The sequence below is a fragment of the Lagenorhynchus albirostris genome, chromosome 10, assembly GCF_949774975.1.
Source record: "Lagenorhynchus albirostris chromosome 10, mLagAlb1.1, whole genome shotgun sequence".
Classification (NCBI taxonomy): domain Eukaryota; kingdom Metazoa; phylum Chordata; class Mammalia; order Artiodactyla; family Delphinidae; genus Lagenorhynchus; species Lagenorhynchus albirostris.
Window position 1 is genome coordinate 70,413,346 of NC_083104.1, and position 18,972 is coordinate 70,432,317.

Consider the following 18,972-nt stretch of genomic DNA (forward strand, 5'->3'; position numbering starts at 1 on the left):
GAACAAAGCAAGATATAAATTAAATAGCTGCAATCTCATATTCTCCACAAAAAAGAATAAAATTGTGACATAAGCTACCCAAAGCATATATAATCCACAAATAATTTGACTTTGAAATATATTTGGACCTTATGTTTGAGCAGAGCCTTTCTGTTATTTGATGTTTATAATAATTTGCAGTAAAAAAAGCTCAATTTAGGAGGAAAAACTAAGAAGTCTATCCAGTGTAGTTCTCTACCACTAGACATTTCTTCCCTGTTGTACTTTATACCAGATACAGTCAATATCACTCTCAGATTGGTATAAAATTTTTTATACAAAGGAAGCCATAATACCAAATAGGAATTATAAATAAAATTTTCTTATACACTAGCAGCATGTGCTTGGGAGTTTGCTACCTGGTAGCGTAAAAGGACTTTAAGGGGGACTCTCATTTAGGTTTTCCTATATTTCAGATGCTGGCTCTCCTCTCAGGCTACAAGAGAAACTATCCCTACCTCAAACCGAGGTGCTAGAATTTGGAGTGCCTCTATTGCAGGAAGCGGCTTGGGAGCTGTGGCCCAAGGCACAACAGACAGCCCTACACCTTGAATGTGCCTGGTTTCTTCGAGATTTGGCCTGCCGCTGTGGGAGCTGTCATGGGGGGGACTTTGTCCCCTTCCACCGTTTTGCCATCTGTTCTACTAAGAGCTCCAGTGGGACCTCCCGATTCTGTAGCTACAAAGATACTGGCTCGATACTAACACAAGTGATCCCAGACAAATTGCAGCTGCCTTCTCCCCAAGGTAAATCCAGGGGGCAGAAAGAAGACACGTGGGCAGCACTTCTCTTTATTCGTGTACTTGGAGCTCTTTATTCAAAAGGTGAAATCAGATTAAAAGAGAAAAATAGGTGGAGAGAGCCATTTCTCACTGAAGTACCAGAAATAAGAAAAGTGTGATCTCAGAGTTAAAAGGAACTTTAGAGATTATTCTTGGTTTGGTTGGCAATCTTGGGCAAGTTACATAACCTCAGTTAATTGAGGAAAATAACAATACACACTTCATAGGTTGTTGTGAGGATTAAATGAGTTAAAATAAATATATAATGTGCTTTGAATAGTGCCAGGCACGTGGTTAGTGCTCAATACGTTTTAGTTATTGTTTTTATTATTATAATTATTCAGCTCAGTAATTATTCAGCTCAGTACACATATATGGAGCCCTTATGTGTATCAGATGCTGCAGTTAGGTGTTAATAATACAAAATGAAATTATCAGTTTTGGGGGGGTGATACAGACATATAGATAGAGAATTCCAATATGGCATGATAAAGGTGATGAAAACGGACTACATAGGAGTTGGGGTACCTAGAGAAGGGGCCATCAGCCCAGCCTGAGAAAGGAGTAAGATAAGACTCTCCCTTGAGTGAGATTTGAGGGATAAGTAGGAGTTAGCTACTTAAAGAAGTTTGGATTAGTGGATAGATGTTCCCCAAAGCCTATAGCCCTCTACCACATCCCAGATAAAGAGTTCACCCTCGGGAATTCCCTGTGGTCCAGTGGTTAGGACTCCATGATTTCATTGCTGAGGGCCAAGAGTTCACCCTCTTAGTTTTAACATTTTCAGTTAGCTTACCTTGTAGGGCATCCCATTTCATTCTCAGTAGCTGTTAGAAAGATTCTTTCATCAAGGTGAACTCTACCTTCCTGCAACTTTTTCACTCATTTTTCAGAGTTGTGCCTTCTTTCATATTTGAAGACAGCTGTCAAGACCCAGGCAAATCTTCTCTTTTTCTACTTTGATAAAAGAGAAGTTGGTGTTGGTGTTAGCAGGGGAGAGGGATATGGGAGAGATGGTGAATCGGTGGTGGTAAAAGACTAAAATGAAGATGTTGATCTATGATCCTACCTCTTCTGGCCAGAACATTCTTATGACTCTATGAAGGTGGACCAGTGACTTGGAGAAATTGGTCACTGGCTGATGAGCTCTACAGTCATTTGCACTTTTGTACTTTCTGAGGGGAAAGAGGAAAGTAGTAGTGAATGTCCTGGTTGGTATTATGAAGAAATCACACTATCATTCATATTTCCTATATGGCCTTTCGTTTTTGAGAGGTCACTGTCAGCTGTAGATTCGACAGCCTGGTCAGTCTAGCTGTGAGAGAGGCCCAAGACCTTTCCAGCACATCCGAACCCTGAGTAGGCTTCTCAGACCCAGGGCCGTTGTGCATGACCATGTAGAACAGAGGGTGTTATTCACACGGGCTATGCTATGATGATGCCCTGAGAATTGTGCATTGCAGTAGTGCTGCCAAATTCCAGTTTCCTTAGTTACCTTAGCCTTGCTTTACCTTACCTCAGGTGACGTAATTAAATAATCAATAATAAACTTGTGTTTACTTAACAAACACAAGTCCTCCCTATAATTATTCTCTTAGACTTCTTTTCAATCCCACCACCTGTGCTCCTGAGCCCAAATAGGTAACATCCCCACATCCTTCCCAGTCTTTTCTTTTTGGTCAGAAGACAGCTGCAGAGAAAAAGGCAAATCTAGAGGATAAAGGTTATTTAAGGCCAGCTAGGTAAAGCTGAAAATCTCTGCTGGTCGTTGTGACTCTGGTGGGATGTGACATCTTGTGCCCTCATGATTTTCTTCACTAGGTCTTAGGATCTGTGGTTCGCTCCCATCTAGTCGTAAATCTGATCTAGATATATTCTTGGATTTTTACTATTAGAATTAGTCATCAAACCAGATGGACACATTCTTTATTCATTTCTTTTGCAAACAGAATTAGGAATTGGTTTGGGAAGTTTGAGAACGAAAGGAGTTACTATTTGAATCACAAATAGTTGCATTTAAGGAAAAAATTAGCACCCTAATCTTGTGTGTAAGGCTAATTTTAAACCTAAACTTATCATTTTTTATAATGGGGAGGCAATTAGGTCATGAACTAAGCTGCAGTGGAAAGGTAGTCAGGAATTTTAAATATTCTCAGTTAATACAAATATGGGCAATTAAAGATAATCATCTCTTTCTCCCTACAGACAGTTTTCAGTTCCAGACAAAATCACCCAGAAGTCAGGAGGCCTTCACAAGGGAACACTGCAGGTAGGTGGAGATGCTGAGAGTGGGCATGGAGGAGGCCAGGAAGTGAGACACAGATAACCATTAAACTAGGGCACTCACCTTACCTGCAGACAAGGAAGGCATCTGACCACCCAGGAGCAGTGACTCTTGTACTCAGCCCAAAATTCAAGTTAACAGAGAATCAGAAAGGCAATTTTTGATTGTTTGTAGGGAAATTATTTTTTAGTGATTAAGAAAAACTTTATTTAATAGCTCTCAAATGTATTGTACATGTAGCAGATTGTTTTCAGCTATAAATTTGCCTTCTCAATTACTTTTGAGCCCAGATGATATTAAAATGATTTTACATTTCATAACTATGTACCTCCTGGCTTTCTAATGCCTGTCTTAACAATTTTACATGTTCATACCTTGAATTCATCAGCCACTCTCGTTTCCTATTATACTTATCCAACCTGATTTCCTTCATTTTTCAAACAAAAATCTATGTTCTACATGAATCACCCCCATACTTATTGTGTCTCTGCTCACACAGTTCTCCCTTTTAAACATACTCAGTGGCATCCACATCCTTCCAGTTAACAGAATGGTCACCATCCTTCAAAGCCCTCCTCAGTTCCCACTTTTTTCAATCATTCTATCTCAGAGAGATCAGACCTCTTTTGAACTCGTGGTGCCTGTAGAAAGTGCATTGGACTAGTAGTCAGAAAGGTGAACTCTAGTTTTGGTTCTACTCAGTAGCTGTGAGGTCATACATAAGTCACTTAACCTCTCTGAGCTTCAGTTTCCTCATCTGTAAGAGGGAGGTAATTTTTGCCTACCTGAATGGCAGGGTTATTGTAGGATAAGGTGGTGGTATTGTATAAAATAATATTCAAATATGCCATGATGGAGTTCAAATGTGCTAATAGATAAAGGTATTATTACTTACTGCTTTGTATCATTTTTATGTTTGCATGTAACAGTGTTAGTTTACTCTTCAGGTGTGGTCGTTTCCTTTAGTTTGTGAGGTACTTTGGCTTTAGGTTTTTAAAACTCCCTAATAGGGCTTTGCCATTGTAGACCAGGTCCCTGACTTTCAAAACCTATGGAGCAATGGAGGAGAAAGATAGACATAGAATTAATGAATTATAAAGGAAAGCTTCCTGGATAAAGTGGCTTTGAGAACTGGTAATGCCTCAGCAAGAGTGGCTACTGGGTGGCCACTCTCAGCTCTTCATCTTCTCTCCACAAAGAACAGAGGAAGAGTTCCTGGATCAAGTGAACAGGAAACTGGCTCAGACCAGCCCTGAGAAAGACATGTTAACCATGAAGCCCTGCCACTGTAAGGAAGTCCTGAAGTTAGTGCTGTCACCTCTCACCCAGCACTGCCTGGTCATTGGAGAAACCACTTGTGCGTTTTATTACCTGCTGGAGGCTGCCGCTGCCTCCTTGGACCTGTCAGATAATTACATGGTGAGCAAGCTCTGCTCTCTGCCCCTGAGCTGAGCCCTATGACTAGGGGAATTTTATAGGGATTTCTTACCATCAGGTAACTTGCAATGAAAAGTGGAGGAAAGTGGGAGAGAGAGGAGCTGTAAGGGGTCTAGGAGAAAATATGAAGTGAGAGTGAAGGAGCACCATGTGCTGCCAGCCCTGCCCCAACTCCTGCACACACACAGTCCAGCTCCCCATTTCTAACTAAATCCTGCCCCAGTTCAAATTCATCATAACCTTGATCTAGCCCTCGCCCCAGTCACACGCTTAGCAACATCTAAATCCTAATCCAGTTTCTCCATCCCTTGTCTTGTTTGGAGGCCTTCCTTTATCTGAGGAAGGCAAGCAGCCTTCTGGGCCAGCCCTCAGCATTCTCGTTTTATAAACAGCGCAAGGTGAAGATCTGTCAGTTTGAGGAGGCCACTTTCTGCTGTCTTCGGTCAGAGGTGAGGGCAGGGGGTAACCTTGAAGTCTGGGTTGTTTCTCCTTGAGAAATATCCTGTTATTTCCTTTAAAATCTCTTTTTTTGTCTGCAATTATAAATGTGATTCAAATTCAAAACAGAAATACATGTAGGAGGTGAAAGAGCGCTTACTAATCCCATGTCACGCCCAGCATAGTTAATAATTGGTGTGAATTCCACCAGCTATACACACATAGTCATATCATTATTGTTATCCATTATTTTTAAAATAGAATCATAATTCTACATTGTCTTTTTTCTGCATCTGGTTTTTATTCTTAAAAATACAGATTGAACATATTTGCATATTGACATACATCCAATCATAGTTACAGGTGCCAAGTACTACGTTATATCCATATATCAAATTTACTTAGCCATTTCCTTCTTCATGTACATTTAGGTTGTCTCTAAGTTGGGGTTATTATAAACATTTCTACAGTGAATATTTTTGTAAATATCTCTTTACTCCCTTGTGAGAGTGTTTCTGTAAGAGAAATTTTCAGAGGTGGAAATGCTAAGGCAGACAATATGAATGATTTTACAATTAATAAATATAATGCCAAATTGTCCACTACAGTATTATATGAACTTGAGTTCTTCTCACTTCTTCACATCCTTACCAACATCAGATATTATAAGTCTTCTTTAAATGTTTATTGGTCATTTATTTCTGTGAATTGCCTGTCATGTCCTTTGCTCACTGGAGTGTATATAAACTAATTCAGGGGGATGCGGGGGTGAACAAAATGGGTGAAGGTAGTCAAAAGATATAAGTTCTGAGGATGTGATGCACAGCATGGGACGGTAGTTAACAATACTGTGTTGTATATTTGAAATTTACTAAGAGAGTAGACCTTAAAAGTTCTCGTCACAAGAAAAAAAATTGTAACTATATGTGGTGATGGATGTTAATCAAACTTACTGTAGTGATCATTTTCCAGTATATACATATATTGAATCATTATGTTATACACCTAAAACTAACACAATGTTGTATGTCAGTTATCCCTCAATTAAAAAAATCATCCCATTGTACACCTTAAAGTTACACAATGTTATATGTCAAATATATCTCAATAAAGCTAGAAGGAAGAAAAGAACATACATTTCAAAGTCTCTCCCCACAATCCTACCACTGAGCCACTGTGTCCTCTCTTTATGTATTCTACCAGAGGGGCTCAGCACACATAAATGTATATAATCTTTCCCCTTCCTTTGTTATATACAAATAGGAGCTCACTATACTCCATTCCACATCTTGTTTTAAAATAAATAAATAAATATACCTTGTAGATCATTCTATATCATTTATAACAAATTTCCCCAGGGAATGAGATTTGTATATCAAATAGGAACTCTGGGGAAATCATGCCATGAGACATTCCATTTTCAAAGGACAAATAGGGGTAAACTTACTTATTCTGGATGAATAACTCATAACAGCAACTTCTCCCGGCCTCATTACTGTTAAATCGAACAGAACAAAGTATGTTGGAATGATTATTTATCAAGTTATAAATGATGACTTCATAAAACCATGGGGGATGTTTTGTTAGAGAGCCGAGCTTTCAAATAAAATACATAAATAAAAACTAGTTTCAGTGTGAACCTTAAGATACCTTGATTAGGAGAGTAAACCTAATGTGTATAAATGCCTTTGAATACCAAAGGGAATATTAGAGTTGTCCAAGGTATTGCATTATTTGTGTTTCAACCAAAAGGTCTTTGGAGCAAAGTTAAATAATTATTTCTTTCCCTTTAAAAGAAAGAATTATTGTGCAGTCTTCCTAAGCTTGTTCAGAAATTACCATAGACTTTATCATTTTCTTGGAGGATTTAGCCATAGAACAGGCAGGTATATGATAACCTCAAGGTAGTTCCTCAGATCCTACCCTCAAATGCACTATGGTGGTACAACTTGTTTATGAAGAGGGATACGGGATTTGGTGATATCTCAGATGCTTTCCATGGCATCTGAAGCATCTCAGTTTCTGCCCAAATGATAATCCCATCTGAGTCTAGCAGCATCACTTTCTAAATCACAGCCTTCCTCTACTACTCACTGGCAAATGTGTGGGAGATGAGAAAGGAGAGTGCTTTCTCCGTAATTCTGTTTTCTCACTCCTTTACTTGGCTCATGGCCCTACTGGTGCCTGGTAGTGTGGCCAGGCTCTGCTCCAACTCAGCTCACTCTAGTACCTCAAGGGCCCCAAGTACACATTCCAAAATAAAAGCCAGTGTGTTATATGCAGAACCTTGTCCTTAATAATCTTGCCACATTTACATTACTGTTTCTCATTTTACCGTCTCCAGGTCTGTTTCAACATGGGACAGATCACCTTGGCCAAAAAATTGGCTAGGCAAGCCCTTCGTCTGCTGAAAAGGAATTTCCCTTGGACCTGGTTTGGTGTCATTTTCCAAACATTCCTAGAGAAATGCTGGCGTTCCTGTTCCCTGAGCCAGCCCCCAGACAATCCTAGTGAGAAGTGAGAAGCCTAGCCAACTTGTCCTGTTTCCATTTAGGGCCACAGAGAAGTAAACTAGGACCCAGCCTGGGGTTTTGCCTATTTGACTATAAAGACTGCTCTTTTTACAGCCAATTCAGTGTAGCTGAATGAGGACTTCTTTCGTTTTTGGAGTATGGTGTTATCCTGTCTCTTTCAAATAAAGATACATATATGTGTACTGTGTGTACACATACACATATGTGGCAATTTAATATCAATATTATTTCTCTGATATATATACACATAATACCAAGTTGCTACCTGGTTATTGAGCTATAATAATTTATAGGAAATGTATTCAACCAAAAGAGCAATTCAAAGAATGAAACCTTTTTTAAAAAACGTCTCTGAAAAGTTTTTTTTCTGGTTGAGAGGGATGAATTTAAAAGGCATATTGGGTTAGAAGTAGTGGGATCCCAGGAACCTTTCTGAGTCTGAAAGTCTGGGTGAGTAGACTCAGATTTCTTGTGGGGAAGGATAGCGGACACTGGTGAAGAATAAGGGCATGCTAACCACCCTTTGCTTCACACCAGTAAGAAGAAGCTGGCAATCCTGCAGCAGCAGGTGCAATGCCTCTCCCTGCTCTGGCAGCTCTACAACCTGGAGGCCACGGCCAGCAGCCGCAGGTTTGCCTGCCTGGCCACTCTTATGCAGGAGAATTCAGCCAAGGAGTCTGCCAGTGAAGCCCAGGTAAGCCACCCTTGGTTTACCTATGTCCTCACTCAGAAACTTAAAATGCTAGGGGGAGAGACCCTGCCAAGTCCCTGGTTAAGTGTGGTTCCACGGTAACCCAGACTTAACGGGACACCACTGATCTTGTGTTTGAGCAGGGTTCTCAATTTGCAGTTTATAGGTGGGCTTCCAGGTACGAAGCTATCTGTGAACTCTCTGAACTGAATGTTGACTTCTGTGTGTATGTTCAAAAGAGCATTTGGGGAGTGATAGGAAGTAGGGAAGGGATCATAGCTTTCATCAGATTCTCAAAGCCAGTGGTCTAAAAAAAGGATCAGAATTGCTGACTTAGGAAAAAAGAAGAAAGGCTTCCTAATTTTAGTGTCCATCTGTCTATATCTCTCTTTTATCCATCTGCTCAACAAATATTTGACGAACACCTATTCTGTGCTAGGCACTGATCTTGGTTCCAGGGAAACAGATAAGTGAAATATGTCGTATGTTAGGTGATAATAAATACAATGAAGAAAAATTACATGAAGACCAGAGGACATGGAGTTTTGGGAACTGGGTGCGGGGCGGGGCGGGGGGGGATGCAATTTTAATAAGATGGTAGGGAAAGCCTTACTGAGCAGTTGGCTTGTGGGCAACTATCTGAAGGAGATGAGAAAGTAAGCCACATGGCTATCTGGGAGAAGAGTGGAGAGGAAGAGGGCATAGCGAATGCACAACGCATGCCCTCTGTGTTTGAGGAACAGTGTGACTAGAGGGGAGGGAGGAGAGGTGGAAGAACCAGGAGATGAGTCAGAGAGTCTAGGGAGGGGGATGGGAGATGGTGCCGGCCTTGTAGGCCACTGTAGGGGTTTTGGCTTTTACCCTAAAGAAGGTGGGAAGCTGTTAGTGGCTTCTTAGAAGTGGAGTAACCGAGTCTGCTTATATTTTAATAAGATTATTCTATTGGAAACCTAACGAACACGGTGTTTCAAGAGTGTCATCAATGATGTCAAATGTGCACGCAACTGATAACAGAGATCTAGGCAGCAGTTCTGAAGAGTTCTAAGGGGCAAGAATCAGAGGACTTAATTAGAGAAAACATAGAAGAGGTGCAGTTTGGCCAGCGTTTTGAAGGGAAAAGTCTCGGATTGGGGAGAAACAAGAGGTGCAGATGGAGAAAGTGGTTTGTTTCAAGAACAGGCAGTAAGAATGACCAAATTAGAAGTGTAGGGGTGAGAAGGAGTGTGTTTTCATAGCTGGAGTTGAGGTGAGTGGTGGGGCCCCCAGGAGTGCTGACTGAGTGAGCAGCAAAGCATGCAGGGGGCTCTTATGCAGGAAAAGGACGAGATGGAGATGCATGCAGCCTGACTGTACAGCCAGAATATTTACCCCATGTTTGTTGCCCTGCAGGTTGTCTCTACCTACGTGGCCCTCTCCCAGTTCTCCCAGAACATGGGTGACAAGGAGAAGTGGCTGCATTGTGAGCAGATGGCCATTCAGAAAAACAGCCTGTGTTGGTTCTCCAGGGAGGGATTGTTGGCCACAGCCCAGCTCATGCAGGCCTTGGCCTACACCAAGCTCTGCCTCGGCCATCTTGACTTCTCCATCAGGCTGGGTAATGGGGCCTGACGCTGGTGGGCCTAGGGCTTTTAGAGAGGCCAGGTTCACCTCTAGACCTCACATGATGCTCTTTAACCTCCTTAGGTTTTCAAGCTCGTGAGATATGCAGACACCTCAAGAAACCAGCTCTGGAGAATCTGGTTCTGTCAGTTCTCTTCAGATCTGCATTTCTGAAGAAAAAGTATTAAGATCATTTTCTGTCCTTTGTATTTGTTGCCTTAGAAGGGAGGGTATGATCTTCCAGAGAAGCTTAGAGTGGAGAGGGAGAAACTGTTCCCTCTCCACAGCCAGGACTGTCCCTTCTCTAGTCACTCCAGGAAGCATTGTCTTAAGTTTGAGGGGTCAGGAGTAGAAATGCAGAGTCTGAGCTACCAAATATTCCTTTTTTCCCCCATTTTTCTGCAGGGAGGTAGGTAATTGATCAAGACCCTGGAAATTGTCTCAGAGTCATTTTCCCACTTCCTTTGCCTTAGAGACAGGTCTGATCCCAGGCACAGATGCTCTCTATATAAATAGAGTTATGGAGAGGAGATTTAGGGGATATTAGGCTGCTTTGAAGGTGTAAGATCCCCTCCTCTCCTATACCGTCCTCCCCATTCTCTAGCTGGTCCCAGTGGCTCTGTCTCTCGGCAGATTTGATCTGTGTGTCCATGTGCTGGAGAGTCAGTGGGTGCTCATTTCCCAGGGTCATGATGTCCTTGGCCTGGCCTGCTTCTATTCTGCTTGCTTAGATCTGCTGCTCTATGGAAAAGGTAAATTTGTGCCGGGCTCTGCTGTACTCCTGAGGGATTCAGACCTCAGGTGGGGCCCTGGGTTTGGAACATAGGCAGTCATGAGCCCGTCCCTTAGGCATGGCCTCTGCTCCTGGCCTCTGGTTCCTTAAGGTCTAGGAACCACGTTGTGATTCAGGGATGTCTGCCTTTCAGGTGCTGTCTCCTCCCCTGTACCACACACCTTCTATACCACTTCCTACGTGGACAACTTATACTAACCTGGTTACTTTCTCTCTCCACAGGATGGCTGTGTCGGCCCTTTGGGGAATGTCTGCATTTCATTCAACATTACGAGCACAGCTGCATTCTAAATTCTCAGAGCAATGTCATGCTGGGGGTCCACTCCTCTCTGGCCATGTGGTAATGTGGGGTACCAGCATGTTACTCAGGGCTGTGGGAAAGGGTAGAAATTTGAAGACACCATGAACTCATTGAAACTATTGCCTTTTGCCCTTCCAGGCAGGACTGTTCCACATCTCCAACCCACTTCTTTGTTTTTGTTTTTTTTTAATACATTTATTTATTTTTTTTATTTGTTTTTGGCTGTGTTGGGTCTTCGTTGCTGCACGCGGGCTTTCTCTAGTTGCACCGAGCGGGGCTACTCTTCATTGCAGTGTGTGGGCTTCTCATTGTGGTGGCTTCTCTCATCCAACCCACTTCTAAAGACCACCTCCCATTTACCCCCCATCTTATTTGTAGGGTTCTTCTTGTCCCTTAACAGGTTTGGGCTTATAGATTAAGGGTTCAGTTTAGAGTTACATTTAAGTGCAAGATAACCCATGGCAAGACTGAATATCATTGGTTTCCTTTTAAGTCTCCTTACATATGAGTTAGTAGCCTTGGCCACTTACCAGAATCACAATTCTGACTGTCCAGGAGATCTTAGAGCCTTAAAAAGTGACAGTTCTATGAGAGAGCCATGGTTGGTAAGCAGGGGAGAGAGCTGAGAGCTCTGATTCTTCCCTTTCAGGTTTGCCCAGGACTCACAGTGGAAGCTATTTGAGCACCACTTCTCCAAGGCTCACCAGTTGGTGAAAAGAACCAATGCCTCACTGTTTGGTTCACATGGCTTTGTCCGATTCCTAGAGTGCCATGTGCTAATGTTACAGAAGATGCCAGAGGGTGTCTTCGCACATACTGCCTCAGAGACTCCCCGCCAAACCCTCAAGGTACCTGTCTCCATTACCCCTCAACTAACACCTAAGTTATGGCACTCTTTCTGCCACCTGCATCTCTCCCTTACTCTTCTCCTTGCTGCCTCTGTCTCTTTTTCCCCCTTGAACCCTTTTTTTACTCTGCCTAGAAAGTCTTTCCACCTACCTCATGTATCCTCCCAGATATTCTTGCATGATCAGGACTGGATTCCTTAACTTTCTGGGTTTGCACTGGGTAGTACCATTTTAATGGTACTACCCAGTACCATTAAAATGTTAACACTTAGCCCTTCTCAGTGGACCACTCTGGCTCAGTCTATACTGTCCTCCCTGCATCCCTGCCTTCTGAGTTTGACACATCTCCCTGCATCCCTGCCTTCTGAGTCTAAAACATTCCAGTCCCTCTGTATCTCAAAACAGACTTTCTGGGCCTACTTTACCATCTGGGCCTACTTTACTCCTTTCTGTTACCCCAGCCCTGAGTGAGTATGCTGAGTGGGGACTGCTGTAAGTTCTGATGGAGTGGAGTGGAGGAAAGAAGGTACTAATCCCTGAGCTAATGGACCTTCGCTTCCTTTCAGTACTTTAAGGAGTTCTTCTCTCGATGTGTGACCTGCCCTGTCTATCACCAGTGGGTCTCTGAGCTTAAAGCCTCTGTAATGAGATGTGGAAAGAGAGAGTCCATGTCCTTGACTAACGTCATCAGACCTTTTGACACCTGCTTGACCAGGATTTGGATAGAGGGAGAATTCCTGGAGGAAAATAACTCCTTTGAAGGAAATTTGCAGAGTAAGCATTCCTTCCTGGAACCCTTGTCTGAGAGACATAAAGAACAGTCTCAGATTCTTACTCACAAGCAGTCAAAGACTGTACCTCCAAGTAAGAAGGGACATGCAGATAATTAGGATTAGTCCTTGCTCCAGAGGTAATTGTCCTTCTCTCACAGTGCCGGACCCACCCTAGACAGAGACCCCTTATATTGTTGAACAGTGTAAGAGCCTCTCTTGGCCCTTTGTTTCAGCATCTATAACCCTTAGGCATAGGAAGTTCCTCCCTGGTCCCAGCTTAAACAAATAGATTGTTCCCTTGAAGTAGCTGGATGGTTACTAAGGGAGAAAGAAGGCCTTAGAAACCACAATGTAATGTCTGTGAAGGTAAATGATAAGATATGGGCAAGTAAAAGAGAGGAAAGAATATAGTTTCTTGCTTTAGGGCCCAGCAAATCTCCTCCTCCAGGCCATGAGTTAAATTTGTAATTGCTGAGGAAGTTCTTTGTGTTTGTATTATTCTTTATGTTCCTATTTTCAGGATTTGTCAGAGTGGCTGATGTCAAGGAGAATAAAGATGAAGAAGAAATTCAAGAATGTATATGTTAAAACAAACAAACAAAAATCATCTGAAGGGACCATGATTCTTTCATTACATGTAATACAAAGATATGCCCCCAAGTCTCCTTTTTAAGATACTGTATAGTATACATATTAAATATGCTAGCCTTTATCTATATCTTTGTCAAAATAAAAGCCTGTGTTTCTAAAGCATGAAACTTAGATCTTTCTTAACTCTTAACAGTCGGTAATGCAACTATGGCAGAAATTAGAATCAGAGCTAGACCGGAGGCCAGGGAGGCTTTGAGATGAACTGATTCCATCTTATATAATAAGGTAAGATCCATTAACATAATCTTTTCAAGTTTCTTCCATGTTGTAGAATTCCTTTTTGTGGCTGAATAACATTCCTTTTTATGTATATGCCACAGTTTATCCATTTATGAGCTAATGGATATTTGGGTTGTTTCCACTTTTTGGTTATTATGAATAATGCTATGATAAACATTTGTGTACAGTTTTTTGTATGAACATATGTTTTCAGTTCTCTTCAGTATATACCTAGGAATGGTATACCCATTTCTCTATGACAATGGGTCATACAGAAACTCTCTGTTTAGCTCTTTAAGGAACTGTCAAATTGTTCTCCAAAGTTGCTGTACCATTTACATTCCCACCAGCAATGTGCAAGCATTCCAGTTTTTCACAAACAATTGTTATTATTTGTTTTTTTGATTATAGCCATTCTAGTGATTGTGAAGTGGTATCTCATTGTGGTGTTGATTAGCATTTCCTTAATGACTAATGATGTTGATCATTTTTTTATGAGCTTATTGGCCACTTGTATATCTTCTTGGAGAAATGTCTATTCAAATCCTCTGTCCATTTGTTGTTGGAATATTTGCATTTTTGTTGAGCTTGAAGAGTTTCTTATATATTCTGGATACTAGACCCTTATCAGATTTGATTTACAAATATTTTCTCTCATTCTATAAATTGTCTTTTCACATTCATGATGGTACTGTTTTGCAGCACAAAAGTGTTTTGTTTTGATGAAGTCCAGTTTATCTGTTTTGTTTTTGTTTTTTGGTTGCTTGTGCTTTGGTATCATATCTTAGAAACCATTGCCAATCTTAGGCCACAAAGATGTTTTTTCTCTGTTCTCTTCTAAGCGTTTTATAGTTTTAGCTTTTATTTAGGTCTTTGATTATTTTGAGTTAATTTTTGCATATATTGAATGGTAAGTTTCCAAAGTCATTCTTTTGCATGTGGATATACACTTTCTCAGCACCACTTATTGAAAAGACTATTCTTTCCCCCATTTAAATGACTGAACACTCCTGTTGATTTATGGTTTTATGAGATGTATGGGTTTATTTCTGAACTCTCAGTTTTATTCCGTTGGCCTGTATGTCTATCCTTATGCCAATACACACAGTCCTGATTATTGCAGCTTTGTAAGTTTTAAAATGAGGAGGTGTGAGTCTTCCAACTTTATTATTCATTTTCAAGATCGTTTTGGCTATTCTGGGTCCCTTGCATTTCCATATGACTTTTAGATCAGCTTGTCAGTTTCCACAGTTTCCACAAAAAGGAGAGCTGTAATTTTGATAGAGATTATGTTGAATCTATAAATCAATTTGCAGAGAATTGCTGTCTTAGCAATATTAAGTTTTCTGATCCATGAAAGTGGCATATCTTTTCCATATATGTAGGTCTTTTTTAATTTCTTTCAGTGATGTTTGTAGTTTTTAATGCACAAGTCCTACACCTCTTTTGTTAAGTTTATACCTAAATAATTTTATTATTCTTGGTACTATTATAAATGGAATTGTTTTCTTAATTTCATTTTGGGTTGTTCATTGCTAGGGTATAGAAATAAAACTGATTTTTGCATATTGGTTTTGTATCCTGAAACTTTGCTGAATTCATTTGTTAGCTCTAAGTTTTTTTGGTTTGGGTGCACTCCTTAGTATTTTCTATATACAAGATCATGTTATCTGCGAATAGAGATAATTTTACTTCTTCCTTTCCAATCTGGATGCCTTTTATTTCTTTTTCTTGCCTAATTGCACTTGCTAGATCCTACAGTACAATGTTGAATAAAAGTGACAAGAGTGGACATGCTTTTCTTGTTCTCAACTGTAGGGGAAAAGTTTTTAGTTTTTTACCTTTAAGTATGATGTTAGCTGTGAATTTTTTATAGATGCTCTTTATCAGGTTGACGAAATCCCGTACTATTCCTAGTTTGTTGAGTGTTTTATCATGATAGAGTGTTGGGTTTTGTCAAATGCTTTTTCTGTCACCTGTTGAAGTGATCATGTGGTTTGGGGGGGGGGTTTCTGTTAATATGGTGTATCATATTGATTTTCAAATGTAGAACCAACCTTGCATTCCTAGAATAAATCACTTTTTGTCATGGTGTATAATCCTTTCTGTTTGTTCCTAGGTTCTATTTGCTAGTGTTTTGTTGAAGATTTTTGCATCTACATTCATAAGGAATGTTGATCTGCAGTTTTCTTGTGATCTTTGTCTGGTTTTTGTATCAAAGTAAAACTGGCCTCATAGAATGAGTTGGGAAGTATTCCTTCCTCTTCTGTTTTTTGGAAGAGTTTGTGAAGGATTGGTTTTAAAATTCTTTCAGCATTTGGTAGAACTCACCAGTGAAGCCATCTGGGCATGGGCTTCTCTTTTGGGAAGTTTTTTGATTACTAATTAAACCTCTTTACTTGGCATTCGTCTATTCAGATTTTCTATTTCTTCCTAAGTCAGTGTCAGTAGTTTGTGTCTTTCTAGGAATTTGTCCATTTCATCTGAGTTATCTAATTTGTTGGTATACAGTTGTTCATAATATTTCTTATAATCCTTTTTATTTCATAAGGTCAGTAGTTCTCCTTCCACTTTCATTATTCCTGATTTAGTAATTTGAGTCGTCTTCTCTTTGTTTCTTGTCCAGTCTAGCTAAGGTTTGTAAATTTTGTTGATCTGGTCAAAGAACAACTCTTGGTTTTGCTGATTTTTTTCTATTGTTTTTCTTTTCTCTATTTCATTTATTTCTGCTCTAATTTTTATTATTTCCTTCCTTCTACTTGCTTTGAGTTTAGTTTGCTCTTCTGTTCCCAGTTTCTTCAGGTGGAAAGTTAGGTTATTAATTTGAGATCGATCTTTCTTCTTTTTTTTAAAAAATACAGGTATTTACTACTATAAATTTCCCTCTAAGCACTGACTTTGCTGAATCACCTAAGTTTTGGTATGTTGTGTAATTATATTCATTCATTTCAAAGTATTTCTAATTTCTCTTGAGATTCCTTTTTCCTGTTTGTTATTTAGGAGTGAGTTGTTTAATTTCCACACATTTGTGAGTTTCCAAATTTTACTTCTGTTATTGACTTCTAATTTCATACTGTTATGGTCAGAAAACATACTTCGTATGATTTCAATCCTTTTAAATTTATTTAGACTTGATTATGGTCAAATATATGGTCTGTCCTGGAGACTGTTACATGTATACTTGAGAAGAATGTGTATTCTGCTGTTGTTGGGTGGAGTGTTCTATAGGTATCTGTGAGGTCTAGTTGGTTTATAGTGTTGTTCATGTCTACTCTTTCCTTGCTAATCTTCCACCTACTTGTCCTATCATTTTTGAAAGTGGAATATTGAAGTCTACAACCATTACTCTTTGTTTATTTCTCCTTCAGTTCTATCAGTTTTTGCTGTATTTTGAAACTCCGTTGTTAGGTACCCATATGTTTATCATCATTATATCTTCTTAATGGGTTGAGTCTTTTATCATTATAGAATGTCCTTTCTTTATCACTAGTAACAATCTTTGTCCTAAAGTCTATTTTGTCTGATATTAGTATAGCTACTCCAGTGTTTTATAGCTAGTTTGCATGATTTATGTTTTCCCATTCTTTTACTTTCAGCCAACTTGTGTTTTTCAATCCAAAGTTTGTCTCCTAGAGACAGCATATAGTTGGATCATGTGTTTTTTAATCATTCTGCCAATCTCTGCCTTTTAATTGGAATGTTTAATCTGTTTACATTCAGTATAATTACTGGTATGGTAAGATTTATGTCTTCCATCTTGTTATTTGTCTTCTACTTGTCTTATGTCTTTTTTTCTCCGCTATTCCTTCACTGTCTTTTGTTATATTAAATGAGTTAAGTTTAATTCCCTTGTCATCTCTTTTACTATATAATTTGTGTTATTTTCTTGTTGTAGGGATTACAGTTAACAATATAGTTCAGATTAATACCAACTTAATTTCAATAATATACAAAAACTGATTCTATATAGCCCCATTCCCTCCCGCCTTCTTCATATTGTTATTGTCATAGAAGTTACATCTTAATAAATGGTGTACCCGTCAACACAGGCATATAATTATTGCTTAATGAAGTTGTCTTCTAAATCAAATAGGGGCAGGGGAAAGCCATTTTTCTTGAGTAAATACTCCTTGGATTGATGCAAGCCATTGGTTAATTTCCAGAGTTCTGAAAAAGTTGATTCTATTTTTGCCAGTTTTCTTGTTTCTTTTATGGAGGAGAGAATTTTCAGAGTTCTCTAACCACTTTCTTTTAAAATCACTCTCAATGTACTTTTAACTTGTATTTCCCTTAGATGAAGTTAAACATCTTTATTATGTTTATATTTCTTTTTGTGTGGGCTATAGGTATGTATTCTGTGACTGTATTCTATTAAGTATTTGTTTTCTAGTTGATTTGTAGGGGTTAGGGAAATGAGCCATCTGCCTTTGTATGAGCTGCAAAATTTTTCTTCATTTTGTGTTTTGACTTTTGTTTATGGTGTTTTTGTCATAAAGGGAAAAGTATCAGTTTTTTCTTAATTTATCCTAATGTGTCAGTTTTAATGTATCTATGAATTCTTTCTTGGCTGCTGAGTTTTGTGTAATACTTTAAAGATTTTTTTCCTCTAAGATTATTTTAACTATTCCCCAATGACCTTTCAAGTATTTTTTAAAATAAATTTTATCAAAATATAATTTACATGCAGTAAAGTACACCTATTTAAATGATGAGTTTTGACAAATGTAACCCATGTAACCACTACCACAAACATGATAGAGAACATTTAATCACCCCCAAAAGTTCTTTCAGGCCCCTTTAGAGTCATTCCCACTCTACCACCACCACCCACGCAAAATACTCTTGTTATTTTTTTTCCTTGTGTTTATATCTGTGATGATTTTCCCCTTGTCATTTATTTCATCCATCTTCTTGAGTAAAGTTAGCTAACACTTTATTTCATTTTACTTCAGAGAATAAGCTCTTTTATTTATGTATTAGTTATGTCATTTTTCTCCTTTAAAATTAGCTATTTGAATTAGATGCTTAATTCTTGTTAAGGGTGTGAATTTTCCTCTGAGAACTTCTTTAACTGAATTCCAAAGGTTCTGATATGAAGCAGTCACCTCACCATGTCACCTGCATTTTCTTTGCTTTGTTTTTGTGTTTCTTATAATGAAATTTAGTTTAGTATTTTCATCTTAGCAGTTACTTTTATACCTATGACTCTGGTTGGAAGTCTATGAATACCAACCAAAGCAATGATGGAATTAATATATCTCTCCTTCCCTCTTCTCTTCCAGCCAATTGATTATCTTAGTATTTTCTTTTGTACTGTTAAATATACCTTTACTTCTCTCACGTTCTAAAAAGTTCAAACTACATTCAGACCAGGTTAAGTTTCTCCCAGAGGGGTGCTTTTTAGACCTAGTCTGCCCTTCCCCCACATTCTCCTGCCCTCCCCCCCCCCAACCTTGCCTTCCCACCAGGCAAGTCCCCAGTCATCTTAGCCAGGGGAAATGAGGGCTTAGTTGATTGGTGGGCAGCTCCTGCCTCCCTAAGGGACAGAGTAAATTTAGGTTCTGTCACAGGCTGAGACTCTTA

General features: G+C 39.4%; 1 protein-coding gene across 2 annotated transcripts in view; it reads left to right on the plus strand.

The window, feature by feature from the left end:
• Positions 1-13,030, plus strand: part of LOC132527319 (adenylate cyclase type 10-like) — a 38,422-nt gene extending 25,392 nt beyond the window's left edge. Inside the window, exons 21-30 of one of the 2 annotated variants that reach the window (XM_060162842.1) lie at positions 456-785; positions 3,027-3,090; positions 4,305-4,524; positions 4,866-4,991; positions 7,325-7,497; positions 8,052-8,208; positions 9,595-9,799; positions 10,820-10,937; positions 11,548-11,746; positions 12,313-13,030. In XM_060162842.1, coding sequence (XP_060018825.1) covers positions 456-785; positions 3,027-3,090; positions 4,305-4,524; positions 4,866-4,991; positions 7,325-7,497; positions 8,052-8,208; positions 9,595-9,799; positions 10,820-10,937; positions 11,548-11,746; positions 12,313-12,636 — 1,916 coding nt within the window. In that variant the 3' untranslated portion in view covers positions 12,637-13,030. The other variant, XM_060162843.1, reaches the window with a different exon arrangement.
• Positions 13,031-18,972: the final 5,942 nt, after the last annotated feature.